At 53.2% G+C, this 27126-nt stretch overlaps 1 protein-coding gene, 1 long non-coding RNA gene and 1 other non-coding gene across 3 annotated transcripts in view, besides 1 other annotated feature; 1 reads left to right on the forward strand and 2 right to left on the reverse strand.

Annotated features, from left to right (window-relative positions):
* The window catches only part of Itpk1 (inositol 1,3,4-triphosphate 5/6 kinase), a 136287-nt gene extending 109407 nt beyond the window's left edge, over positions 1-26880 (reverse strand). The window contains exon 1 of the mRNA NM_172584.3: positions 26733-26880. Within this exon, the coding sequence (NP_766172.1) occupies positions 26733-26827 (95 nt within the window). The 5' untranslated portion in view covers positions 26828-26880. The remainder of the gene's footprint in view (positions 1-26732) is intronic.
* Mir1936 (microRNA 1936) lies at positions 6939-7031 on the reverse strand. Its single transcript, NR_035457.1, has one exon. It is a non-coding gene; the product is annotated as a microRNA 1936 (primary transcript).
* Positions 17852-19964, forward strand: Gm40559. Its single transcript, XR_003950246.1, has 4 exons — positions 17852-18001; positions 18125-18241; positions 18887-19034; positions 19770-19964. It is a non-coding gene; the product is annotated as a predicted gene, 40559 (long non-coding RNA).
* Positions 19638-20783: an enhancer, noted in NCBI's record as "VISTA enhancer mm491". NCBI's record gives its function as "enhancer in: eye[4/8]" and the evidence as "EXISTENCE:transgenic organism evidence [ECO:0001131][PMID:17130149]".
* Positions 26881-27126: the final 246 nt, after the last annotated feature.

The following is a 27126-nucleotide window of genomic DNA, read 5'->3' on the forward strand; positions in this document are numbered from 1 at the left end:
CAGCACGTGGCTCTCTCCTGCTAAGCCACCTGTAGTTGCTTCCAATCACCCCAATCTTGAACAGCAATGGGGGGGGGGGTCTCTAACTTTGAAAACAGATGGGATGCATCCAATAGAGCAAGCGAGGAAGCCTGGCGGTTATCTCACAGAGAGCTGAGCTCCCCGGGGGCCCAGGCACCTTATCCAGCTCAGACCTCTAGGAAGAGGGAGGACAACAGAGACTTTGAGAGTCCCCTCTCCTTACACAGGCACTCGCAACCTGCAGCCCCACAAGGAGAAGGTCCTGGTCACTACTGTATTACTCAAAGGAGAAGCAAGATGGTGCTCAGAGGGAGGGGAGTGTTTTCCCAGACTGACTGGCCTGACATAGTTGGGCGTGATCCCCAGGTAGGCAAGAAAAGTCTTCAGCCTCTGGGCAAAGTTCTTGAGCCTCTGACACCTTCATATAATAGGGAAGAGGCGGGTAGGTGGGGGGGGGGGGGGGGGGAGGGGGCTCCATAGCAACCCTTCCACCTCAGGGAAAAAAAAAAATCAACCTGTAGGGCTCACTTCGGTTCTTCATCAGGGACCCCCCAAGAGCAGACTCCTGAAATTCTGTCCTAATCAGAAAATTCAGAAAGGAAATCTCGAGCCTTAAAAACAAGGGACAAGAGGGGAACATTAAAGACGGGAGAGGGGACAGAAACCAGGGAGCTGGCTGTCAAGTGACTACCGTCCCACCTCATCATCCAGACACACAACCGTTTGAAAGCTTCGGGCTCTGGGATGGCAGCTGCAGCTGAAGCGCAGAGTGAGGTACTTGCCAGAATTGACACAGACAGGCCGCAAGCCACCCCACCAAAGGAACAGCATGCAGCAGTAAACAGAGTCGGGCTGGAAGCTTTGTATTTCCATGAGAAACAACACCAAGGCCACAAGAGAGCTTCGAGGGGCAGAACCCTGTGTCCCGTACACAACTCCACTGAGAACAATGTCCAGAAGGAGACTGGGGACTTCAATGTCCAGAAGGAGAATGGGGACTTGTGTGCACAGAATGAATCCAAAAGCACCACACGATGACCTCAGCAAGGCCTCGGGGCAAGGGCAAGGGCAGCTGGGAGGAGGGGCTGGAGAGAAGGCAGACTTCTCCATTGTGTCCTTGACAGAGAGAAAGAAACATCAGGCAGTCTCCCAAGTCCTTCCCAGAGACAAGCTGAAGTGACCCCAAGGCAGGGCCACACCACGGTCACAGCAGACACTCAGAACTGAGGTTCTAGGCCAGGGTCAGCATCTGGGTCCTTGGGGGCAGAGGGCCCAGGCTATGGGCAAATCCATTACTTTCAACAATACCATGAAAGTAACAATAAAAGGTAAAGCTTAATAATTTAAATGTTATTAAAAGCCTGTGCCTAGGGGACTTTTCTTGGTAAAATGTGTTCAGTTTGGAGCAGACTCAAAGTCATAATCTTGTCTTCCAGCTGGACCCCTCCCCAGAACTGCAGGGAGAGTACACCCTTGGGGAGCTAAACACTTGCAGAAAGAGCAGAGATGGCCCCTCCTTTGGAGAGGAACAGCTCCAGGTTCAAGATGGTGGCTGTCCACACCAGCAGTCCTCTTCCTGGACTCTTAAGTACCACTAAGGCCCCTCCCTCGGTCTGCCGTGGGCACAGTCCTGGCCTTGGGTAATGACACATGAACAGATACAGCATGTATTTCAGAAAGCAGCATTCAGCTGTGACCACTGGACCCTCTCACCAGTCCTCCTGACCTGGGCCAGTCTGCAAAGAAGGTAGTTACCAGGTGGACCCTCACCCAGCATTTGGAAAGCTGAGGCAGAAGGACTGTGAGTTTGAGACCAGTTTCCCCCAAACGCCATCCACAAGAGCAGGGGATGCTGCCAACTGGGAGTGGTGCCACAAGCAACCAAAAGACAGACTCCATAATGTGCAGGACAGAATTATCTGGTCTAAAGTGACCACAGTGCACAGTTAAGGGGATACTGCGGAGGGAACCACAGTGGACTCTGTAAGAGCCTGAGCTAGGCCTTCAGTGTTTCTCTTGCAGTGTCCCTGCAGCCTGACCTAGCCTGTCCTGACTGACAACTGCCGTTCAGGAAGCAGGGGTGTGCCCTATCTTTACACCCCCAAACTTTAAACTCCTGGCTGGTAGCAGATGAAAAAGCAGCCTACAAGGTACTGAACAGCCGGTAACACCAGACTCTTCCCTCACCCCCACTCCCATAGTTCCCTTCTCTAAGTCACCTAAGCCTCGCCCACATCTGGGCTTTCCCAGCGGTCACCTCTATGCGAATGCCCGTCTTCACGTAGCAAAGTGCAGCTCACCCGTAATGCCACATACACCAAGGACCCTTCCCTCAGTGGCTCGTCAGCTGCACCACCAGCCAACACTGCCAATGAGCGCCCATGAGGCTGCAGGCAGTGAGGCCCCAGACCCAGAGGCTGGTCTTGGTTTTTGCCTTCCCTGCCCACAGCTATGCCCAGCAGGCACCACACTGCATTAGTGCCCCCTTTCCAGACTTTCAGTGCCAGGCTCAGCCTGGAGCCGCCTGCCTGCCTGTGGCCTCCGTGGAATCCCCGTTCCCTTGCCGACTGCTCTGTGATTTGGATTTCCCTCCTGTTTAACAGTGCCAGGAACTGAAATGGCCTGATATAAAGACAACATATGAACAGAATTTTAAAGCCAGCACAAACATATGAATTGTTTGGACAGCAGCAGAAAAAGAACCAGATAAACTGGAAGCTGCCATGTGTCTTTTTTTTAATGGGATGGAGGTTCATTCCCTTAATTGAAAGTCAGCCACCTGAAGACCCTGCCCATACCGTGTGCCCCATCCAAGGGAGGCAATCAGGCCCGAGTGTGGGTCTCAGCACAGATGAAGCAACCTGACTCATCAAACCCTAAGACCCCAACAAGCCGGTGGGGCCCGGAAGTGGCTCTTCCGGTGACCCTACGCTGGCAGAGCAGATGACTCACTCACCCAGCTTCCAGGAGTGGCAAGCATCTGGGATGCACTGCCCATGCAGCCTACTCTTTGGTCTTCAGAGCGGAATCACAACGGGGGTGGGGGGAGCCACAGGGCCTTCCAGGATAGGTTCCAGCCAGCCAGAAAGGCCTCAGGTCTATCCTTCTCTGACACACCTAAACTCTGTAGAGCAATCTCACCTTGAGATCTTTTGGGCCCTCAACTGGAGGGAAACCAAGGATGAGGAGACCTAACAGAAGGCTTCTGTCAACCTAGCTACCAGTAGACCTTACTGAGACCCACAGTGTAGCCTGCTTCCTGGATGCAGTACTCTGAGCCCCAGGAATGCAAGAACAATCCTGACCTGGAGAGTAAGGTAAGCTTTGAGCAGGGAGGCTCTGGAACTCTGAGAGGAAGAATTCTATTGTCCATGGTTCACGATTTTCCAACACCCACTGTTTACAGAAGCAGCCCTGCACATAGACAGCAAGCATGCAGAGTACTCACACTCAGAAAGGCTACACACCAGTGACTGAGCTGTCTCCTGAGCGGCCAACGCACCTCTCCAACTATAAACTCCTTCCTGGTCCCAGGAGCGCCTGGGGATTCTGAAGCCACACACCTTACAGGGACTCTTGGACATAGATTTCCCTCACCTGACTGTCACCGTCAGATGTTGGGCTTCTCTGTGGAACCCTGGCACAGGGGAGCCCCTAAGCCACAGGTTCGATGTAAACAGTCCCATGAGAGGCGGAGGGGTATAAACCATGAGCTGGCTGGCGGGTGTGCCATGGGGTCCCAAGTTCAGCCAACATCCTCACCACCCTCACCAGCAGGAGGCGCCTGAGGGTTCATGACAGAGCAAGAGGCAGAGTTGGCCCTGCCTGCCTCAGAGGATTGTCTACACACTGCCCAAACCTTGGTCCCAAGGTGCAGGCAGTGACTTTACCCTTTATCCACTGGTCTGCCATGGGGTAGAAAGCCAAGAAGCCTGGCTCTGATATCCACGTGGCCAGAGAGAGTTCCGACCTTGACCCAAAACTGCTCTCTGAGGTTGCAGTCTCACCCTACAGCCGGATGGAGATGGTCATTGTAAATGAGTACTGTATTTGTAGCCTATGGCTTCCGTAACAAATGAAACACACTGGATCCACAGAGGACAACTAAAAGCAACAGAGAACCTTCCATGGTGTGGGTCGGCCTGTTCTTCCTTCTCAGGGTGGGAGGACTGCACTCTGGCCTGGCCTCTCCAGTTCTGGAAACTGTCACACTCTTTGGCCCCCAGCCACATCGCTGACTAGCCTCATCTCCTCTCTTTGGCACTCCCTCCTCATCTTATCAGGACCTTTGTGACAGCCCTGGGTCCACCCAGCTAATCCAGGGCAATTTCCCTGTCTCGGGATCACCCCTGTTGTGGCACTGTGCCCTCTGACCATGCAAGGCAGCTGGGTCACAGAGTCTGAACACAAAGACCTGGCCATCTCTGGTAGGCTCCTTGTTCTGTCGGCTACAGCACCAAAGATTCAGCGGTGTTGCCACCCTGTGACACGGGACACTTCCTCAAAGTTCCCAGGGTAGAGAAGGGGCAAAGGAAAACCTGCCCAGGAATTCAAGGGGAAGCTGGATGGCCAAAGGCGGAGTTCACGTGGCACCACTCACCTACCGAGTCAGTGAGCCGTACCAGACATTCCCACTGGGGTCCTTGATGAGAACAGGGGGCCTGGGAAGCGGCCTGGACTGGTCCTGGACCTCAGAGACCTAAGATAAGAACCCAGGCCTCATACCTTGGCTTTGAACTAGGGAAAGGGGTAATAATCTTGACACCCACCCCCACCTCCAAGTTCATATTGAGATCAAGGAAAGCCATGTCCAACCCCAGGACTCCCTGCTCTGAGGCAGGTCCCATCCCGGATTCTGCCAACACTGTGTAGTAACAGACTCTCCAAGCATGGAGCCAGTTGGAACCTAAAACTGGGCCAGCACCCAGGCATATCAGGGCCCTGCCAGGGCCAGTCAAGCTCGCCATTTATAGGCCTGGGGGTTTAGTGACCTGGCCCTAGTCCCTGTCCCAAATGCACTGAGCCCCTTGTCTCAACAGGCAGCAACTTGATCTGAGACTCGAGACCCTCCAGTTTCCAGAGATTTTGAAGGCCTGGATATGACCCAAGCAGATGGTAGGCCAACACCTGCAGCAGCTGGGCAGGCTCGTACCCACCCAGCCTTCTTCCCGAAGCCAGAGGAGGGAGGGGCCGAGGAGGAGGTGAAGCTGGAGGGGCCTGTGAGTGCCAGGCACTGTTCATGTGCTGAACGACTCCTCCCCAAACTTACCTCCTGTATCCCCCCCCCCCCCCCGCACCCTGCTGCATGGGACTGACTTGAACTCAGGTCCCCAAGGCTGGGAGCAAGCAGAGAACAAAGCCACAGTCTAAATTCAGGACTGTCTGTCAGCAAGGGTCTCCTCAGCCCACAGCAATGTAATGTGGCCTGTATGGGGCTGTTCACCTGGCTGAGGCTCAAGTGCGCTAGGTGAGGCCTCTGGGATATTTGGGAAAGAGTTCTAGACAGAGCTACCTCAGCCATCCCTTTCCCCAAGCCTGATAAAATCCTCTCTTGGAGCCTTGATCCTCGAGGGTAAAGTCTTCCACAACAGAGGAACAGCCCTGACTAAAAGTCAATGGCACAGAAGACACTCCTTAACGCATGACTGGACTCAAACATCCGGACGTACAGTAGCCTGGACATGGACTGCAGTATCAACCCAGGTCCCCTTGGCCATCCCTCAGCACAGGGCTGGCTTCTCAAGAAGAAGGAACCGTCTAAGAAACAAAGGGGATGAGAAAAATGGGTGCCAATCACAAATGAGATGGTTAGCTCCCAGAACAAAAGACTGTGAGAGGAGAGTACCCACACTGAGAGAAGGCTGTGCATGCCAACAGTCAAGAGGAGAGACAGACGCTCGTGGCAAAGATGACAGAAGTCTTAAGGACACCACCCAACCTCCAAAGGAGCCAGAACCTGCTAACAAGAGAGAAATCAGCTGGAAACAGGGCTATGGAACAGGTGGGAAGGCCTCTGGTGAAGACAAGCCTGAGGCCTCAGAAGACCCCCATTTGCCCAGAGTCAAGCTCCAAGGGCTAGTGCCTGGCAGGCAGGCACATGCCCCCCACCTCCTTCTTTCCCAGTGTTCATGCCCTGCCAGGCTCTGCAGCTGGGAGTCATGGCAACAGGCCCCAAACATCTGCAGTAATCCCTCAGAGCCCCACACGGGGGTCACAGCAGCCAACGGACCGATGCCAAGAACCAGGGCCCTGTGCAGAAGAAATGACAAAAACAGGAATATCTTTCTCCAACTGAAAGAGAAGAAAGGAGAGGGAGAAATAAATGCCTGCCAGGCATCGGGGGCAACATATGCAAAAGGCGCAGACCTGTGTGCTGTGGGCCAGCAGGCAGGTCTGCAGACAGTGTTCCTGGTACCCTGTGTGTCCACCCTCCAGCCCATGCCCTTCTACTTAAGGAGCATGACTCACCTCACCACCCTGCCCCAGCATGCCTTCCTGTAGCTTCTCTTACCACCTGCCAGTGAGGCCCCTAAAAGATGCCACCTCCCTACCCACTGTGCATACCCGGTCTGCTGTGCACTGCTCACAGGCTGGTACACTCACACACACACACACACACACACACACACACACACACACACAAATATACACACACTGACCACCTGCCTGTATTTCACCCAAATGCCAGACACACCCCCTTTCTATAATCTCCCACTAAATCCTCTCCCAGGAAGCACCCATCAAAGGGGACAGAAGCCGGGATACCATGGAACCCAGGGGCCTGCCAGGGCTATCAGTCAGAAGTCTGCTCCAGGTGAACCTCTTCCTCCTGGACCATGTGTAGGTCAGCTGTGTCTTGCAACCCACTCAGGAAGGCAGTGAGTGTGCAAGAATGACCCCAGATATCAGAGTGCAGCTCAGGGGGTCATGAGGCCAGTTCACAGCAGGTCAGTTAGTTTCAATTTCTCAGACTAAAGTCCTCTGTGTGACTGGCCTCCCCTTCACCCCCTATACTAAGAGATGGTTTTATTCATTCTATACTTCCTATGTGCTTCTGAAGACTGGTAAGGGGCCAGGCGGTTTCACCAATGGAACTATCAGGAAAGGCTCATGCTCTCAAGCTCATGCTCTCAAGGAGGGTGAATAAGCAAGCCCTGGAATGAGTACAGGCTGAAGCCATGAGAGTCTGAGGGTGGAGGAGAGGTCGAGCCTGCCAGGTACTACAAACAGTGGACACACATAAAGGGCCAAAGCTAGGAAAGAGCTGGAGGCAGCAGAATCTAGACCTGAGAGAAGATCCCTGGTGACTGGGCCACAGAAGGGAAGGACAGAAGCAGCAATCTGAGGCCTTAGAGGCCAGTCCTTTTATGGCTAGACTGCCTGGATCCAGAAATTCACCTTCTGGCTTACGCTCATCTGATCTGGGCTTGCTGTCACTCACCGCCACTCAGCATCTAAACTGAAAAGTCACCTGCCATCAAGCGCTCCACCAACCTGCCTCCTGAGGAAGATATGAACCACCTGGAGCCACGCCAGAATCAGCCCCTTCCTCCTGCTTCCGCCTCTCATCTGTGGCTCCACAAAAAGCACTCACTGTGGTGTCCCGGCTGCCCAGAGCTGAAAGGAAAGGCGGGAGGAGGAGAGGAGGCGCCTCTCAGCTGAGGGGATCCCAAGAGCACCGGTTGGCTGATTGCACGTAATTAGGAAGAAGAAAAAAAAAGCTCTTGAAAATTAGCTTCCCAAATGCAGATATAATTGCAAGTGTCCTTGCAGAGTGATTACAGCGTCGGCCCAATAAATGTTTCACCAGCAGCCCAAGCCCCTCCCCACACAGCAGAAAGAATGGAGCCAAGGAAGATGCCAGGCCAGGTGGCACCCAGACCAGTGCTTCCAATGGCCCAGGGAAAGAACCAGCATAAAAGCAGCACACACCCAGCTCGGGGCCTCCCCAAGAAGGCTCCTGGCAATCTCCCTTCTTCTTCACGTTCCCTTCCTCACAAGCTTAAGTGCTACCAGCTACCAGCAGCCAGACCATAAGAAGGCCAGCCTCGCCGCCTCCCACAGCCAGGTATTGTGCTCCATGCCTCAGTCTCCCTATCCGCAAATGGGTATGCCAGTGGAAGCTCAGGAACTCGACGGAAGCTGAACACCAGCCCCTCCTACTCAGCTTCCACAAGATCAGTAACCCATCCTCAAATACAGAAGATGGAGTCTAGAAAGGCTAGACAGCCACTGAGTCAGCCAAGCCACGTTAGATGCAACCTAGATCGGCTCAAATCCAAGTCATCGCACTGGGTCTTCGTTGGGTTCTAGATGATAGGAAAATGTTTCTCTGGGCTTCTTGGTCCACAGCAATTAGGCAAAGTCAAAACACCAGTGCACACAGACCTCAGTGTCGGCCCCACCCTCCCAGCCAGGGCACTGGGGCCTCTTCAGAAGTCTGAGTTGTTAGACTGCAGGTCTAGGCCTGTGGACATGAGGTGCAGGGACACTCTGTAACTCTTGAGAATGTCTAGTATGAAGGGGGTGGGGCGTGCCTAGACCCTACCCTGAGTACCAGAGTACTTCGAGTAACTTTGGTCTCCCTCAGCAGCCACCACAGCAGACTGTACCACAGCAGTGGCTGGTATCCCCACCCTCGCTGTCTCACCTGTCCACCAGTGGCCACAGGCTTTCCAGGCCTGCCACAGTTCTCCTTAGGACAAAGCCGCAGATCCACAATGGTCACAACAGTGGTGAATGAGATACTGTGTAAACAGGCTCACTCCAACACTTGCTCCAAAAGCCAAGCTCCAGGCTGACGTTTTCCTAGTTCTAGGATGTTCCCGCTGGCCCACATTCCCAGCATGGGGTGGGGTGGGGTATGGGTCACTCAATGCCTCTGAGAAGTCTTACTTTCCTGGACTGTACGGGAGGGCTAACTCTACCTGAGGGCAGTCCCTGTGGGAGAGGAGCAAGTTAGGATCTGGGATGGCCCAGCAACTCTGGAAGGAGGAAAGAAAGCCAGCTATAAACTTACATCCCTATCACGCCCTGCCAGGAAACCAACAAAGGCTCGCTAGGGAGTCTGGAGAAGCCCAAGGCCAACCACAGCTTGCCCAGAGAGACTGTCCAAGATGGACTTATCCAGGGATATTTCAACTGTCCTCACACTGACCTGAGATGCAAGGATTGTTTTATCCATATCCTGACCCCAGCAGGGCACTCAGGCTCCAAGCCTGACCCCCATGCTCTTTGTCAGACATTATGTGAGATCCACACCTGCCATTCGAGAAGGCGTTTCAATGGCACACTAGTATCTTGAGACCAGGGCAGTAAATCGGGGGATTTACGCCTGTCATCTCCGCAGATACCACTGTGCACATTAAGTGGTAGATAAGAATGCTCCCCCACCCTCATACACTTGAATGCTTGTCAGCAGGGAATGGAACTTTTGAAAGGATGGAAGGATTAGGATACATGTGGCCTTGTGAGAAGAAGAAAGTTGACACTGATAAAACATGTCTGCCTGCATGCCTGCTATCCTCCCCACCAAGATGATAATGGACTAAAGTCTGAAACTGTAAGCCAGTCCGCCCTTAAATTTTAAGAGTTGCCTTGGTTGTGGAGTCTCTTCACAACAACAGAACTGTGACTAAGACAGAAGTTGGTACCAGGAGTAGGGTGTCATACATGCACACATGAATACACACTATAGATTATTTTAAAATTTCATACATTGTATTTTGGTTGTGTTCACGCCCCCTGCCCCAACTTCTCCCAGATCTGCTTCATTCCAAACCCACCTGACTTTCCACACTCACCTAACCCAAGTAGCCCTTCCTATTATATACTCTTGGGTGTGTGGCCATCTACTAAAGTATCTTTGACCTGCCAAGTACCACACCCTTAAAGAAAACTAACAACAATATTTCTCAAACTGTTTAACAAAATAGAGTGGGAAGGAACGCTATGAAGCTCAGTTATGAAGCCACAATGACTCTAAGACCAAAACCTGGTAGAAACAGCAAAAGTAGAAAACTATATAATACTTACTTATCCCTGAGGGATACATATGCAAAAGTCCTCAATAACCTTCTTGCAGATAATATTCAAGAGCTTTTTAAGGCCTGGCATTGTAGCCCAGGCCTACAATTCTGGCACTCAGGAAGCTGAGGCGAGAGGACCACCCTGAGTTCAAGACCTTGTTGCAATCACATCATGTCATCCCCAACACAAGCTCCCGGTTCCCCTGACTTATCTTGCTGCTCTCAAACTTACTGTCCCTGCAGCCCTGGGATGCCCCACCCTTGCCTTTCAGAAGGTAACTCCTCTCCTACTGCTCAGCTAGGATTCTAGTCTTTAGAAAAGCCTTCCTTGACTACAATGGGAACTGCCCCCAGACTCCTATCTTTGCTCTCAATTTCCTAGTCAATTCCAGCTGAAATCACCCCCTTAACTGCTTGACACACTTCTCTGCCTCCATCTGCCTCCACAGATTAAAGTTCCAAAGGACAGGAGGGTCACAACTACCTATAGCTCTAGGTGGATCCCATGACTCTGACCTCCACGGGCATCTGTCTTCATGTCCATACTTCCATACTGAGTCACAGACACTTAGACATAACTAAAAACAAAATAAATCTTCTTTTTTTTTCCCTTGAGACAGGGTTTCTCTGTGTAGCCCTGGCTGCCCTCAGACTCAGAGATCCACCTGCCTCTGCACCCTGAGTGCTGGGATTAGAGGCAGGGACCACTGCCACTTGGCAACCTTTTTTAAAAAAAGAATTTAATAAAAAAGAATCAAAAGAGGAAGGAAGACATTTAGAATCATAATGATGTACGTGTAGTGTTGTCTACCCTAGCAAGAAGACTGAAAGAATCTTAAAAATTCAGTAAGATTACAGCCCAATAGAGCATAGCATAGGCAAAAAGTAGATCCATTCTACAGCAATTAAAAATAGTCATTCTCAGGCTGGAGAGATGGCTCAGTGGTTAAGAGCACTGACTGCTCTTCCAGAGGTCCTGAGTTCAAATCCCAGCAACTACATGGTGGCTCATAACCATCCATAACGAGATCTAATGCCTTCTTCTGGAGTGTCTGAAGACAGCTACAGTGTACTTACATATAATTAACAAATAAATCTTTTAAAAAGTCATTCTCCGGCTGGTGAGATGGCTCAGTGGGTAAGAGCACTCGACTGGTCTTTGGAAGGTCCAGAGTTCAAATCCCAGCAACCACATGGTGGCTCACAACCATCTGTAATGAGATCTGATGCCCTCTTCTGGAGTGTCTGAAGACAGCTACAGTGTACTTACATATAATAAATAAATATATCTAAAAAAAAAAAAAAAAACAGTCATTCTCTATTGTACTTTGTCCTCAGGTAAGCCAACATCTTTGGATTTTGGGGTTTTTTTGTTTTTTTTGTTTTCGAGACAGGGTTTCTCTGTGTAGCCCTGGCTGTCCTGGAACTCACTCTGTAGACCAGGCTGGCCTTGAACTCAGAAATCCGCCTGCCTCTGCCTCCCAAGGGCTGGGATTAAAGGCATGTGCTACTCTCCCTAACCCTCAAAATAAACATATTCTATAATTCTGTGAGAGCCGCTACTAAACCATGTGCTTAACAAGTGCCAGCAGCTCCAAAGGGTGGGGGGGGGGGGAAGAGGGGCTGGGGGCTGGGGGGGGGGGGAGCGCTAAAGCCGGTATAAAATATAAATATGGGCTCTGTTTACACCACAATGCCAGGTGCAGAAAGCAGAAACCAAACTGATACCTGTGCAATGACTTGGAGTCTATGACAATTCTACACCAAAGGAGAACACACCAGAAGGAAACGCATGCGGCTAGGGGATGGTGGAGTCTCTTCTAACTTGGGTCTGATGCTGTCTGGAGCCCTTGGTCTCCTTCAGATGGAGCTCAGTGCAAGCCAGGGCAGCTGGGACTCTTCTCACAGACAAATGGGATAAGGGTGGAGAGGAGGAAGCTCGGGGGTAAAGGGGGGAGGGGCACTGAGGAAGTCAGCCTGTGGGTCTCTCCCTGAACCTCCCCAGCCCTCCCCAGCCTCAGTCCCCACCCTAGCTGGCCTAAGACAGGAGAGAGATGTGGCCCAAGATCAGTCCCTTCTGGCCTAAAGGGCCACCTGCCCTAGAAGGGTTCTGAGACTGGTGATAACAACGGGCCCTCAAATGCATCTTCAGCTAGGAGGGGGAAAGGCTTAAGTGAGAATAAATGCCATACTGCTCGCTGCCCTAGAACCCACCTCCACCAATTCGGTCCGAACCTCCTCATCCCCAAACTGCCCCTGACAGATGCTGGTAACCCGTTTTACAGAGCTCAAGTCTGGCCACGCCCTACATGCTGGTCTGCCTCCTACACAGTACCCATGGGTGATGCCACTTCCTCAAGTCCCTCCCGGCCTGATGAGGGCAGTGGCTCAGACTGCGGAGGCCCCTCTGCAGAGCAAGAGGAACGTCAGACCGAACGTGTGTATCCTTCCAACAAACTCAGAGGTTGAAGCCTTATGTTTCAATAAGACAGAGTTTAGACATGGTCTTCGGGAAGTAATTAGGCTTTGATGTGACTGTAAGGATGGGGCTCAAGAAAATGTTCACATTATAAATATTTCTTTCCTCTTTTTGTTTTTGTTTTTCGAGACAAGGTTTCTCTGTGTAGCCCTGGCTGTCCTGGAACTCACTCTGTAGACCAGGCTGGCCTCGAACTCAGGCCTGTCTCTGCCTCCCGAGTGCTGGGATTAAAGACGTGCACCACCACGCCCAGCTCTCCTTCTCTTTTCATGTGAAACAGGGTCTCTCTCGCTATACTGTCCAGGCTGGCCTTGAACCTGAGACCCTCCTGCTCTGACCTCCCCAGTGCTAGGGTTCCTTTATGAACCACTACACCCAACTCCTGGCATTTTGTTAGTGTGATCCCAACCCCTACCTTCTCTCTCTCTCTTCTCTCTCTCTTCTCTCTCTCTTCTCTCCTCTCCCTCTCCCTCTCCCTCTCCCTCTCTCTCCCTCTCCCCTCTTTCAGAGTAGGACCTTTTAACCAAAGCTGTTTGGTATCTTTCACAGTCTGCCTAAACCAGGGCCCCAGAGGCTTCTCAGAACTGCAATGGGCCAAGTTACTGACTTTACAGAGCCTGGTTTCAGTTTCCACAGCTCCGACTTCGGCAATTAACCCAGACCCTCTTCATGACCTTCCTCCTATGCCAGGGCTCACCCGGCCCCGGCCAGAGATTCTCCCAGCCTGACTGCAGGAAGCCCCACAACTAAGTGACTGGCAAGGTCCCAGGACCTTTGAGCTGGCTCCTCACATAGGAACTGTAACACAGCCCCACAGAGCCAAACCCAGAGCGGGCTGAGCTCTGACCCCAGTTTCTGCTTCCCTGGGCAACTCAAGGCCCCAGAGGATTCTTCCCAGCAGAGGGGACAAAGGTCGGGCCAGCCCTACTGTCCATCTGTGATGGCCACAGTGAAGCCGGCTGGGAGCGGCCCTCCTTTTCAGAGCTCCGCCGGCACAGCCTCCGCTTAACTGTCGCCTGGCCATTACTACAAAGGTCCACACCTGGGAACCTGGGCCGCCCAGTGAAAGCACCCACCGAGGCTGAGCAAACAAGCCTCCTCTTCCTCTGGCCCCATGAGGCCCCAAACCCTAACCAGGTCCCTCTGGCCTGAGCTTCCCCACTGCTACCTGCCCACTTTGCACAGGGTCCTCAGGTGGGCAGACTGCAGTCTGGTGGCCACTGCCTCCATTTTCCAGGTAGAAATGTCCTCGGGGGGGGGGGGGGGGGGCTCCCGCAGCTCCCATGGGACTTGCTCAGTAGCCAGATGCCAGGACCCAGCTTGACACACCATCGGAGGTGAGTCCCGGACAGATCAATGCCCTCCACCCCCAGACCAGCCACTCCTATGGATCCAAGGACCCAATTGATTGGTCAAAGCTGCTCCTGGCTGGCAGGATCCTCGGGGGTCCTGGCGGATACACAGCTCAACTCTCCCCAAGCACGGCCAAATGGCAACAGGCCAATGTGTTTACAGAACACATGGGCTGTTTCACTCCAAAACACTTCAGTGTCAATACCCCAAGGCCCACTCAGCAACCTCATCCTTCATTCTAAGGTGCTGGGAAGCCTCCCCAAGACCATGGCAGGAGGATACTAGCTCCAAGGCCATCATCCATCTGCCAGCCTTTGATCCTGGCTCCCTGAATGTACCTGTGTAGACTGACCATAGGGAAAAAACAGAATCAGGCCTAGTGGAGGGCAAAGGCGGCCAATACTGAGGCTCCAACTGATGGGGGCATTCATGGGAATGCTGTCCTTGTAGGAATACTGTCCTGATTATAGACAGTGTGTGTGAAATCTCAGGCCCCGACCCAGGGTCTCTACTGTCTCCAGAACTGAGAGATGGTTTATAGTAGCATGGCTGGCGACTGAAGGTCAGTAAGGAGAGGTCCTCTCCCCACCTCCATCCCATTGCCTCTAGGAAAAGCCCAGCTTCTTTGAGGGTCTACCTTGTCACCACTAAGGCCTTGCGGCAGGGAATGGCTCATCCCCAACATCCAGCACACATCACTCCCTGGATGAAGCCCTGGTTCAGAGCTCAGAATGACAGATAACAGTGGATCCCCATTGGTGTGAACCCTGGCCTGAGGACCCAGTGGGGCCCAAGAGCTGGCAACCAACTCTAACACCCACAAGCTGTGTGACACCAGGCAAATTCAATGAGGAAACTAGGGCCCTGGAAACACGGCCTTCACAGGGTTGTGACATAGAATAAATGAAGAAACACACGCACTAAGGAACTCAGTCCAACTCCCTGTACCGACTTGAAGCCAGCTGTGAGGACTCATCTCAGTGCATGGGCCTGAGAATAAACCAGGTAGATAACCGCAGGGAAACAGACAGACAGGCTGCAAGGCCCATCACTTGAGGCCCTGGATTCACCTATACCTGAAAGCAGATCTCCATGAATCAAGCACTACGAGAGCGAGAGCCAGCACCACCCCCACCCCCACCCCCAATCACAGGACCCAGGTAGCACCCAGGGTTCTGCCAGAACCTATCCAACCTTCAGCTTGCAGAACTAACCATACAATCAACTTGCCCCTTAGACCAATCACCCGTCCCCGCAACTCACACACACTTGCTGCTGGTCGAGGCCACAGAACTGGCCACATCCCAAAAGACTGTCTCAGGTGAAGGGATGCCTACTCAATCCTCCCTGCCCAGGTGAGCCCCCAAAAACCAAAGATCTTAGCAAGGCCAAATGAAAGACCACTAGATCGGAGCAAGGGGGTACGGCTCACCCTGGGCCCATCAACAAAAGTACCTCACCCACCGGGCATGGCCAGGAACAGAATAGACCCTGACTCGGCTGGCACTGCTCAGGTCAAAGGAGGAACACCTGAGGTCCCCAGAGCTGTAAAGGAGAACACCCACTGCAAGGCCTGCCCCTCTGAGCTCCCCCCTGCAAAGACCTCTTTGTACGTGGCTCAGAGGTTCTAAACCAGGGTTCCATGTACCCCTACATGTCACCCTGCAGAACACGGTGTGACTCAGGTGACTGAGGGCAGCTCCTTCGAGGGCTAGCCTCTGGCCTGCAAGACAAAGGGGGGAAGCCTATGGTGCTGAACACCTGGGATGCACAGGTACCAAGAACAAGTCCAACCAGGGAGGAAGTGAGGGACCCAAGAAGGCAGAAACACATAGAGAAGAGGCCCATGGGGGCTGCAACCCCCTCAATGAGCGAGATCCCCACTGCCCCTGCTCTGACAGCAATCTAGCCAAGAGGCCTCTGGGAATACATGCCTGACCTGTTCCATCTTCCTTTCCTTCCAGGGATACTGAAGCTAAAGCTCCTGGAAACCTTAGGCCAATCAAGAGTAACGACTCACGTGGGGCAATGGTGGCGCATGCCCGCCCAGCACTCGGGAGGCAGAGGCAGGAGGATCTCTGTGAATTTGAAGCCAGTCTGGTCTACAGTTCCAGGACAGCCAAGGCTACACAGAGAAACCCTGTCTCAAAAAACAAAACAGTTAACGGTTCCCACTAGCTGGGCCTGGCAGAGCAGGCCACTAAGATGCCCTGCCCTTACTCACTCACTCATCTGAACAGAGAGGTGAAGTCTGTGTCCCAAAGTCACACAGTCAGAAAGATATCCCTTGGCCAACCTTCTGAGACCCAGAAACTGCCCCGGAAAGAAATATTCCCAAGAGACTGCCAAATTTGGGTGATCTTTGTAAACAGTTTCCCAAACCTTCTAAGGATCTAGTTTCAGCAGATAAGATCCCAGAAGGCCCACGATTAACACTTAACAGAGAGTGGATCCCACGGCCTTATACTCAAGAGCTCAGGGCATGATTGGTAAAGACACTAGGATCTCCCCAGAGCCAGAGTTTAGACAGAGCGTTTTACAAACAGGGCGGCCACCGGCACCACAACAGCTATACTGTTGGTAGGGCTCCTTGGCAGACCCAGCATCTGACCAAAATGGCTCTTAGTGAATCAGTACCTGTCACCCTCTGGCAAGCAACGCACAGCCAAGAATGTGGGCTACTACGGAGTCACCAATCGTGACATTCAAAACAGCATGAAAGTCCAGAAAGGGATCTTTCTGAGCCTCACTTTCCACAGAGATACTGAAAGCAATGGACAGCACTGCAAACATCCAGCTGCAAGGCTGTAAGCAAACCAAAGCTCTGTGAGGGACCGCTGTTCTGTTCCAGGAGGCCCAGCTCCCATGGCTTTCAAAGAGCGATCTCCTGACCATGGCTCTACCACCCTGTGAGGGAACCACGCGCCACCAGCTGAGGCACCTTCAGATTTCCAATTGCCAGAAGCTACCTGCTGTGGGCCTCTCTCTACCCACCCCCACAGTTTCAGCCTTCCCTGAGGCATTAAAGGGACTGGCTACCCAAGCCTCCTTGAACACAGGCTACGTGGGGATGAATGTGGTTCAAGATGAGGAACATGGTACATGAAGAACAACTTCTGTTTCCACACCAAACCACTAGGCAGGCTTGCTTCAGGATGGAGGAAACAGGCCCGGGAGATCCCATGACGAATATCAGGACCCCTTTAAGCTGTGCGGTCAGTCGGGTCAGGCTCAAGTCTGAGCTCCCCACCCCCACCGCCCACCCCCACCTGCCAGCTCTATAACTAGGGCTAACTATTCCATTCGTCAAAGCCTCCTTTACCTCCCCAGGAGACAGTTAGTATAGGACAATGAAGAAATTCCATCCAGCCTATATAAAGAAGATCTGATCCCAGGGTCCTAGGAGGCCCCCAGCTTGGCACACTGTGGCCAAACAGTGGCCCTAAAAGGACTCACTCAAGCTGCTCTGGCCCCAGGGGTGGCTGGCACGCAGCAGACCGTGGGGACCTATCTGATGAGCATGTAAAGGAGTAAGTGGGTTTGTTTTAAAAAAGAAAGACACTGGGCCCACCCAGAGGGAGGGAGTGGCCTGGGAACCTCACTAGGACAAATGACCCATTTTATTTGTCCCCATGTCCCCTCACCTCAGGAGCCCAGGCCTGGCAGCTCGGTGGAAACACGAGTGAAATGGAGAAACGAAAGTGGAACTACTTACTGGGCAAGAGGTCTCTGACCCCTGACTCCTGACCCCGCTTGCCATCCTCAGCCCTTCTAGAAAACAGAGGACAGCAACCTCACCCTCCCTCCCCCACCCCCCAAGCCTTCGAGAGAGAAGGCTACCTGTCTGCTGGCCTCTTGCTTTGTCTCACCAGAGGACACTATCTTCCCTTCACGGAGCACCTGCTGCACTTGCCACCACCACCCAACCCCCAGGCAGGCGCAGAGGCAGGGGCGGGAAGAATTGCATGCACAGTCATCAGAGCCAGCTGGCCAAGTCTTGAGCTCCGAGCTCAATGCCATCTCCACCGCCCACCACCCTCTGGGACCGCAAATGCACAGTGAGGATGCTCAGCTTACAACCCCTTGGTTTTCTCCTGGGTACCGAGGAGGAGGATGGATAGTACGTTTAAGACAAGGTGACCCGGCGGGGTGGGAGAAATGTGGTTTTTCAAGAGTCAACCGGCCCCCAAAGGGGGAATCCTGACTCTCTCTGAATCTAAATTCTCTCATCTGGCAAACACAGATGCACCACCCACCTGGGAGAGTGGGTTTCCCATCTGCAATCATGCCAGGTCTGTAGAGGATCCTAGCAGCTTCTGAGATCCACTGCGGGCTACACATACAAGGGAGGAGAGAGGAGGTAAGACCTTAAGAGGCTTGGCAGCCACATGAACAGGCCATCCCAGCCATCCCAGCCATCCCAGCCATCCCAGCCATCCCAGCGTGGGCCTAGGAGCACAGGGAACACCACACAGTCAGCTGGTGAGAAGCCCGGAAGCTACAGAGGAAAACATCTTGGGGCTGTGTCTTCACCTCTCCCTCAAGCCTGGAGCCTCCTCCGATATCTGGTACTGCGTGTAGCCAGGCCAGGGCCCAGAAATGTCCTCTTCCAGCCTCACCAGAACACTCCAAGGCAAACCAGCAGCCAGAGGCAAGAAATCTTAAAAGGTGTAGAAAACACATTTTCCAGAAAGTGGCAACCTGCCTGGTGGCCCTGCCCTCCCTCTCTCCCGCGGGCTGGGCTCCAACAAGGCATCGGACAACCTCTGGCTCACGGTAAACCTAGTGTGAGCTCCTAGGCGTCAGGGTCTCCCAGCCAAAGACTGTGTGGGCCGACCACCTGCCTGGGAATGTTTGCTTCCAAAGTGCCTATCTGAAAGGGCCCCACCCAAGAAGCAGGGGCCTGCCCAGCCTTGGCTTAGCCTACTTAACCCAGGGCTGCCTGCATGTGAGAGTTTTGTTATGACGCCCAGTAACACAGCAAATGACACTTTGTATCTTTCAGAAGAATCCCCAGGACATTCGGCGAGATTCCCCAAGCCTGCTTTCCTGGAAAAGCTTCACCTTCTGGGATGGCTGGGTGAAGATGAAGATAGATGCGTGTCTGGCCAAGAGCCCAGGTCTTTCGCTGGGACGCAAGCTGACACGCACAGGTCAGTAGCGAACTAATGACTACCCAAAAAAGCACAAGCATCAATTGGGTTTTCTACCAACCCCAGGCTCCGGGCAGGGACAGCTGGCCCGGAGCACACTCATGTCACCTGCCCTGGGTCCACAGTTCCTGACTTCCTGAACACAGAGGCAGAACTGAGCCAGGCAAGGGGGGAGCATGCCTCCTCCTGTCCTTGGCCCCCAGAGCATGGCGGATGAACCAGAGTTCCTTTGGCTGGTAGGAAGGCCACATGGCCATCCACATGGCCTCCATCACACTTCCAAGGAACAGGCTCTGGATGTGGACACCCACCTGCAATTATACCCAAAGCTGCCTGCCCCTTCCTAGACGGCTACCTTCAGTGAAGTGGAACTCGGGGCTGTGACGGAGGCTCTGCACTCCCACGCAGGGGACTCTGCCCACTCTGTGGGTCCTTCAGCATTTCCAGGGAGTGCTCAACCCCTCTCAGTAAATAAATACCACCTCCCCCGAGAGACCTCTGTCCAGAGCTCTGAGCAGCCTCAGCTACACCAGCACAACCCTCTCCAGGTTTCGAGCAACCAGGCTCCTTGCACCTTGCAGTGTGCGTGATGTGCAGGCCTACTGGTTCACCTTCCCTTTCACAGGCACTAGCAGAGAAAGAACAGAACCCAGCACTGGGGACTGGGCAGATGCTGAGGCATTGAACGAGGCAAAGCTAAGACTTATCCCTTCCTCCTTCCTCCTTCCACCTCAGGTGCTTCTCCCCTGACCCAGAGGACTTCAGGGTCACGAGGAACTTTGGCTGAGCCAGAGATGAACAGAGGCTTCTGAAAGCACCAGGCAGCTCCTTGACCCTACCACATATGCTTTCGAGTACCTATGTCTGTTGTGTGTTGTAGGTATCTACACTCCAAATCTCTCCCGTCAAGGAGCCCATTTTTTAAAGAGAGAGGACGCAAAGCAGAATAACAAAGAAAAGACAAGCCTAGCAGTGTGTGTGTGTGTGTGTTGGGGGGGGGGTGTCTCAGAACATCACTGAGAAGCTCTTGGGGGAAGGCCTTTGGCCTGTGTATCCTGATTCACCCTCCAGGGACCACTGGTGACTTAGCAGAGTCCATTAGGTGTGCCCTGGGACACTCTGAGCAGTTTACAGGGTGGGGCACCCAGCATGCACAGGCTTGGAGGGGGAGGTGCTGAGGCAGGAGTCTTGTAGGGGTTCCCTCCTGGGAGTGATTCTCAAATCCTCACATATCTGGAGACAGATCCACCCTAGTGAACCTTAAAAACAGGTGGTGGGAGGGCACAGTGGGGTGGGGGAGGGGACATCACAGGCTTCGGCTTGGCACCATAAGGGGCCCAGACACCAGCCTGTGAGGCCCTGCTGGGGAGATGCAGGCCACAAAGGCTGCTTTCTGAGAAGGCTCAGAGCAGGCAAGACAAAGCCCCAGACAGATTCAAATAGCCCAATGGGAATGGCCAGACCTGCTCCAATACAATCATGCCCTCACTCACAGCTCCCAGAAAGGGCCTGTTCCCTGGGAGACTTTAGTTCCAGCTGTTAGGAGGGGGCTCAGACCTTAGATCAGGATCTACTGTGTGACCTCATACCAGCCTCTTCACCCAGGAGGTCTTGGTTTCACTCTCCCATACCTTCCCCAAAGCTGGCTCTCCAGGAGCCCTGGAGGGGGAAGGCTGCGGTAAACCCAGTTCAAGCAGAAAGGAAGACCCTTGAAACATAGGCCTTCTGGTGAAGGGCCTGCTTTCTAAATCCAATATTACTTTTGAAAAGGGTGTGCCTAAGCGTTCTCTCAGAAGCTAGTTTACCAAAGTGAACAAAAACAAAGGTTCTCCTTATATCCTACCAGTCAGAGACCACATCTCAAAGTCTCCACTGAGTGCCCGAAACCTGCTAATTCACTGAGAGGAACAACTAGGGGAGCCTGGGATGCTTGATGATTAGGAATGGAGCCAGCAGGGTCATGGGCCCAGCCGTGTCTGGTACCTGCAGAACCCCCTCAGTCTCACTATGCTGAAAAGAAATGCAAACCAGGGCATTCCTTCTCACCCCCCACCCCCCATCTGGCCAGTGCCTAGCACTGTGTGCTGAACATGTGGGTTGTAGCTCCTGCCACCCTGTCACCCTCTGAAACTGCAACAGTAAAACTGTTTCAGAACTGCCAGGAAAAAGAATGTCTGTGACCTCTGACCTGTCAATATACATCCAGGCAAGGGATGGGGCACCCACTGTCAAACTGTCTAGAAGGTAACCTCAGAAGAAGAAAAAGTCTCCATCCTTTCAAGAGCTGAACCACACTGCATATACACAGACAGACAGACAGACACACACACACACACATACAATGATGCAGAAGCCCCAAAGGAAGCAGCAATGTGGAATTTCCCCAAGATATACAACCCCATGCATAAAGTGCCACTGTAAGAGCAGGGACAGGCTGCAGGCTCCCCCTTGGTCACATCAACGCCCATGGAGACAGCCTGCTGAGTTCCCTGAGCAGCTGAGCTCAGGGCCAAGAAGGGACAAGCTGGCTTTTCATTATGTGCTTTGGGCCCTCTGAATTTTGCATCATGTGCCTGTATTTTAAGAGGGGTGTGGGGAGGGGGGTCTTGGTGGTGCACACCTTAGATCTCAGCACTTAGAAGCAGAGACAGACAGGTCTCTGTAAGTTAGAGGCCAGCCTGAACTACAAAGCAAATTCTAAGTCAGACAGGGCTACATAACCCAGGATGGCTCTGAACACTGTGTAGCCAACCTTGAACCTCTGGCCATCCTGCCTCCACCTCGAGACCGCTGCAGTTGTGGGAGTGTGCACCACCACACCCAGGTTTTATGTGGTGCAGATCAGCCCCAGGTGCTGGCTCATGCACGCTAGGTAAGCATTCTACCGGCTGAGCTTCATCTCAAGCCCGAAATATGTGAAAAGGGGGGAAATCAGGAATGTTAGCTAACAATAGTAATGAGATTATTAATGAAGACAGCATTTTCACAAAGCACAGAATGAATGAATTCTTCAGAATGACCTAACCAAAAAAACAAAAACAAAACACGAGACTACCTCCTTGCATTCATAATTCCTTCAGATTCTCCAGCTAGGGGGCTCCAGCAGCCCATCAAAGACAAGGGTTGTAAGAGCCAGATGTAGGTGGTAAAGTACAACAGCCACCAGGCAGGGTGGGCTGACCTGAGGTTCAGTTCCACTAGCCCCACCTCTTAGCAAGAGAGTCAGTTAGCAATGATCACAGACCGTACCCGCAAAAACTTAGTCCAAGGTCACTAAATCTACAAAGCCAAATGGGCATCACATGGATGGTCAGTTGTGAACCCAGCCTTGGAAACCTAGGCAGTTTTTAACCAAAGACATCTATCTACCCCCACAGCAGGTCTAGTCTGTACCCAAGAGCTGGAGAAAGAGATTTATTTGCAAGGCTGGGTTACATTTTTCATGGGCTGCTGTAAATTGAACCTGACTCAGGATGCCTCTCTCTATCACAGCTCTGAGGTCATAGCAAAGCCAGCTACTAAAATACACAGAAAAATGCCGGGCTACAGACCAGCACCATTCAATCCTGGTAACGAGCCTCTTCTCTCCCCCTGCAGAATCGCCTAGAATTGCAGCCCAGAATACGAAGCTATTTCAGCAGAAAGCAGCCTCCAGATGGCTTTGTTTTAAAGGATAAAATAGGGTCGGGGGTGTAGCTTAGCGGCACTTGCCTATCACGCACAGGTTTGATTCTCTAGCGTAAACACAAACGAAGAAGACTGCCGGGTGCGCTTGGGAATACCTAGAAACCCAACACGAGGGAAGAGGCCAGGGCAGAAGGAACAAAAGTTCAAGGCTAGCCTAGGCTACATAGTGAGACTCTGTCTCAAATCATGGGGGTGGGGTGAGGTGGGAATATACAGTCCTGGGGAAGAGACAGGCCCAGAAGCATTCTCCAAAACCAGGTTATTGCAGGCACCAAATTCCAAGCGCCACGAACCAGCACTACACTGTACTTCAATCTACTGCCTAATACCAGCCCCAGACTCCAGACAGCGCTCGGTGCGCCTGAGTATCAACAAAGTCCTGGGTCCCTTCTGAAACCTGTATAAACAGGGGTCCTGGCAGGTTAGGACACAGAGATAACTTGGTCCGAGATGTCTCTGTGAGCCCATTTCCCCAAAAGCTGAGGTAGACCAGATGGCCTCCAGGTTTCTCAAGCACAAGAGCCCCCTAGATATGCGGCTGCAGGAGCCTCCACAATGATTCATCTTAGCCTATCAAGGACACTGGACAAACACGGAGGCAGCTTTCTCCAGTAAAGACTCGGGCCCAGCTCACATAAGCCTTCCAACTGATGCCAGAGTCCCTCACAGGTAGGTCCCAAGCCTTGGTTTCCCCATTTCTATTAGAGAGCTTGTATGAGACGAGACACATTAAAATCTACAGTGGAAAGCTGGGTGTGGTGGCTTACATTTTTAATCCTATCACTCACTGGGGGCTGAGGCAGGAAGGTCTTCGGGTGTTTGAGGCCAGAATGGGCTAGAGAGTGAAAATGTCTCAAAGTAAACAAAAATTACAGAAGACAGGCAAGGCTCCCCATCACCTTGCACCAAAGGGTCTTCCACCTACAACGCAGCTTCCTAGAAACAGAGGGGAAGGAGAGGAGATGGAGGAGAGGTTTAACCACCAAAGAAGGAAACGCAGGCCAGCCAGCTACCCTCAGCTGAGCACTCCCCAAGGCCCAACCTCCCGTTTCTCCACTTCCCCTGGGAACCTTGACTGCCCATCTTAAAAAAGCCACATCAGGAGGGATGAGGGAGCTTCCAGGTCACTTCTAGCTAGGGGCAGAGGCAGGTTCGAAGGGTAAAGGAACTTAGCCAGAACATATTCCTGTACTTGGGAGGAGACACCAAGGAGGGGTGGGAATAAACAAGGCCTCTGGAAACAGGTTAGTTCAAAGCCCATCGGCTGGCTAGCCAGAGGCCCCATGCTATCAGGGCACATATTTAAAAGGTTGGCTTTTGTACCTGCCTATGATAGGTAGGGCACCTGCCAGGAATTGGCTCCAACTGCCTATGGAAGGGCCCTGCGCACTCTCCTCAGAAAAAAAACAGAACCTGGTACACTGCAGAGGGCATAGCTTGACCTCAAAAAGGAAAGCATCCCTAGAGACAATTAGCAACAGCTGGACATTAGCAAGGGTAAGAGTGACTGAAAGGGGAGGTCAAGGTCTCAGGGATGGACTGGGAGCTCTTAATGGAAAGGAGACATATGGACCATGCTCTCTCTGGCACCCGCGACCCCACCCCCACCCCCGGTCTGTAAATCCAGTGAGATGAATCCCTGCGAAAGGATTTTTACAAGGCCCGACCATCAGCTAAACCACTCATCCCAGGGCAGTTGAGCAGTCCTCATGGATGCACATTTGGAGCACAGTTCAAGTCATTTCCCAACATCCCTGGCCCTTTTTGTCAGGAAATTCACAGACAATTCACCATCCATCAATACACGAGCACTGCACCCCCAGCTTCTGAATGTCAAGAACAGGACGACGCCCATTCACAGGGTCTCCGGGGCCACTTAGACCACTCCAGCATTCACAATAAACAAAACACAGTGGAGGGGGGTGGGGGGAGGGGTCACTATCTCAACAGTTGTTTAGTTAACAATGTGGCCACCAGGGGGCTCTGTCCTGAAAGTGAAGAAGCAACAGAAAAACTCTTTCTGGTGTTTTCTTTTCCTTCTTAAGCTTCAGCTACAAAGCATCGAAAGCTATACTAATAAAAACGCACAGTAGGATTCCTGAGCTGCTGGAACGGCCCAGAGACTTTCTGCCATCCCTCCGAAGCCAACACTTGGGCAAAGGAAGGCAAGTAGACCTTGAATTCAGCCACCCTTCCTGAGAAATGAATGCTCAATAAGATTTCCGCACCCCGGGTTCCCTGAGACCCCCACCCCCACCCCGCGCCTCTTTAAAGGAGGGAGGGCCCACAGGAAGGGCAAGCCAACCGGCAGGTCTGGGAGTCGGTCCTCAACCCTTAAGTCTCTGCTAGGAGTCTTCTGCTACAGCCTGCTAATTACAGAATAAAGCACACCAGGCCAAGGACAAGCCTCGGGTATAGATAAAGGGTGACACAAACCCAGATTGCTATCAATAACAAGGATGCAAGGGATGAACTGGGGTTTCCCAAGAATTATTTGACAGCAGGGGGAGCTGTGGTCCCCTCAAGTCAGAACTGGACTTCCAGAACACGACAGAGGGGCTTCTCCAAATTTTTCTGCTGTCTAGGGCAACCTTTTCAGTGTGTTTATTTATGGTACAAACGTCCAACTGTCCTTTAAAAAAAAAAAAGTTCCATAAGCCCTGGGCTTTTCCAAAGCTCTGGCTCGAGTTCCTCTTGATTTTCTTGTGAATTCTGGGCTGCACTGAACGCCCTGCCGACCGTGAAAAGCCTGCTTTCTCCTAAGAGGCCTGTCTGGGAGACTCAGCCAAACCCACAAGGGAACTATAAGGGGCGCAGAACCAGGGCCCCCTTATAAATAGGCATTATCCCATCCAGTTGTGGTCAAGGAGGGCCTGTAAGGCTTGCCTGGGGCAGAGAAGCAGCAGGCTCTTGGACAGCCATGAGGGGCAAGGCAGTGCTGCCAGGGCGGCCTCTATGTGCCAGCTCAGACTGCTAACTAACCCCTGTGCACCAAGGGATAATGGAAGCCCAACTGTTCAATTCTCCAAAATTCGGGGCACCCACCAGGGATGGAACTACAAGTGAAGTCCATTTTCAAAAGTCAAATCTACTAAGTGAAAAGACTACCTAACAAAAGGTTTCCACCCGGAGTTTGCAAAAGGCTTCGGGGATGGGGTGTGGGGGCTGGATTCTCTTAGGCTTTCATTGAGAAGCTGTAACCAATAGCTCTGCGGAGAGGCAAGGCACACCTGACTCTAGGAACCCAGCACTTCTGTAATGTATTAAGAGCAAGCTCCATCAAAGCCCTCGGTCTCTGCCACTGAAGCACCAGCGCAGGGAGAACGAGGTGCTCAGCCGGAATGGCAGAAGACAATTCTACCCTACGTGGGTCCACCCATCACTTTCTATGCTCTGCCACTCCTTGGCCCTGGGACTACAAGGCAGGTACCCCACCTCTCTGCTGGTAGGTGTCCCTCTTCTAAGACACGTGGCCCAGAATCACCATCCTGGCTAATTTGCGAGGCTGCTGCGAGGCTCTAATGAGACAGCAAATCACCACAGACAAGCCAAGTATCGCTACTCATTTCAACTGGGCTTAAGCCGGCTGATATGCAATGACAGCTTCAGGAGCCGTGCACACGCGAGGCACGTAGTAGGCTCCACACAAACGCCGGTATCCTGCTCTACTAAGGGGAAGAAGAGGGAGGAAGAAAAACACACCAGTCCAAAAGTACCCTCTAACCCCTGACTGCTGGCGTGGACTCCCCGATTTCCCGGGTCCCACCACCCTGGACGGCCAGGGATCTCCCGGCACGACCCCAGTGCACCTGAGAGCCGCGGTCCGAACCCAACGCCCACAGCGGCCACGCTCCCCTCGGACACAGCCCGCGGCCCCCCGCGGCCACCTTGCTGCTCCGAACCAGCCCTCAGCGCGCGCCGCTCCTTCCCGGGTCGCCGTCGTCTGCCCCGCGCCCGCCGAGGGTAACCAGGCTCGGGCCGCGGGGGTCCCCAAGCCGCGTCCCTCCTCACCTGCACAGCTCCGCGAAGGCCTGGAAATTGAGCTTCTTGACTTTCTTCTCGCTCAGCCAGTAGCCAACTCTCTTCCCTTTCAGGAAGGTCTGCATCTTCTTCCTCCTCGGCCCGGGAGCCTGGGTCCGGAGGAAATTGCCCACAGGCCGAGCGTGTGGGGCCGGCGCGCGCCGCGAGCGTGCGGGCACCTCCTCCGGCGGCGGCGGCGGGGACGCGGAGCGGGCTTCAGCGCGCGGTCCTACCGGGCGGGGCGGCGGGCGGGGCGGGCCGGGGCGGGGCGGCGGCTGGGGGGCGGAGGCTCAGCGCGCCGCGCCACTGGCTGGGCCCCGCGGGTGGGCGCGCCCCGCCGCCGCCCCGCCCCCTCCGCCCCGCGGGGCTCGCCCGCGCAGGGACG

Source organism: Mus musculus, chromosome 12, assembly GCF_000001635.26.
Source record: "Mus musculus strain C57BL/6J chromosome 12, GRCm38.p6 C57BL/6J".
Lineage (NCBI taxonomy): Eukaryota > Metazoa > Chordata > Mammalia > Rodentia > Muridae > Mus > Mus musculus.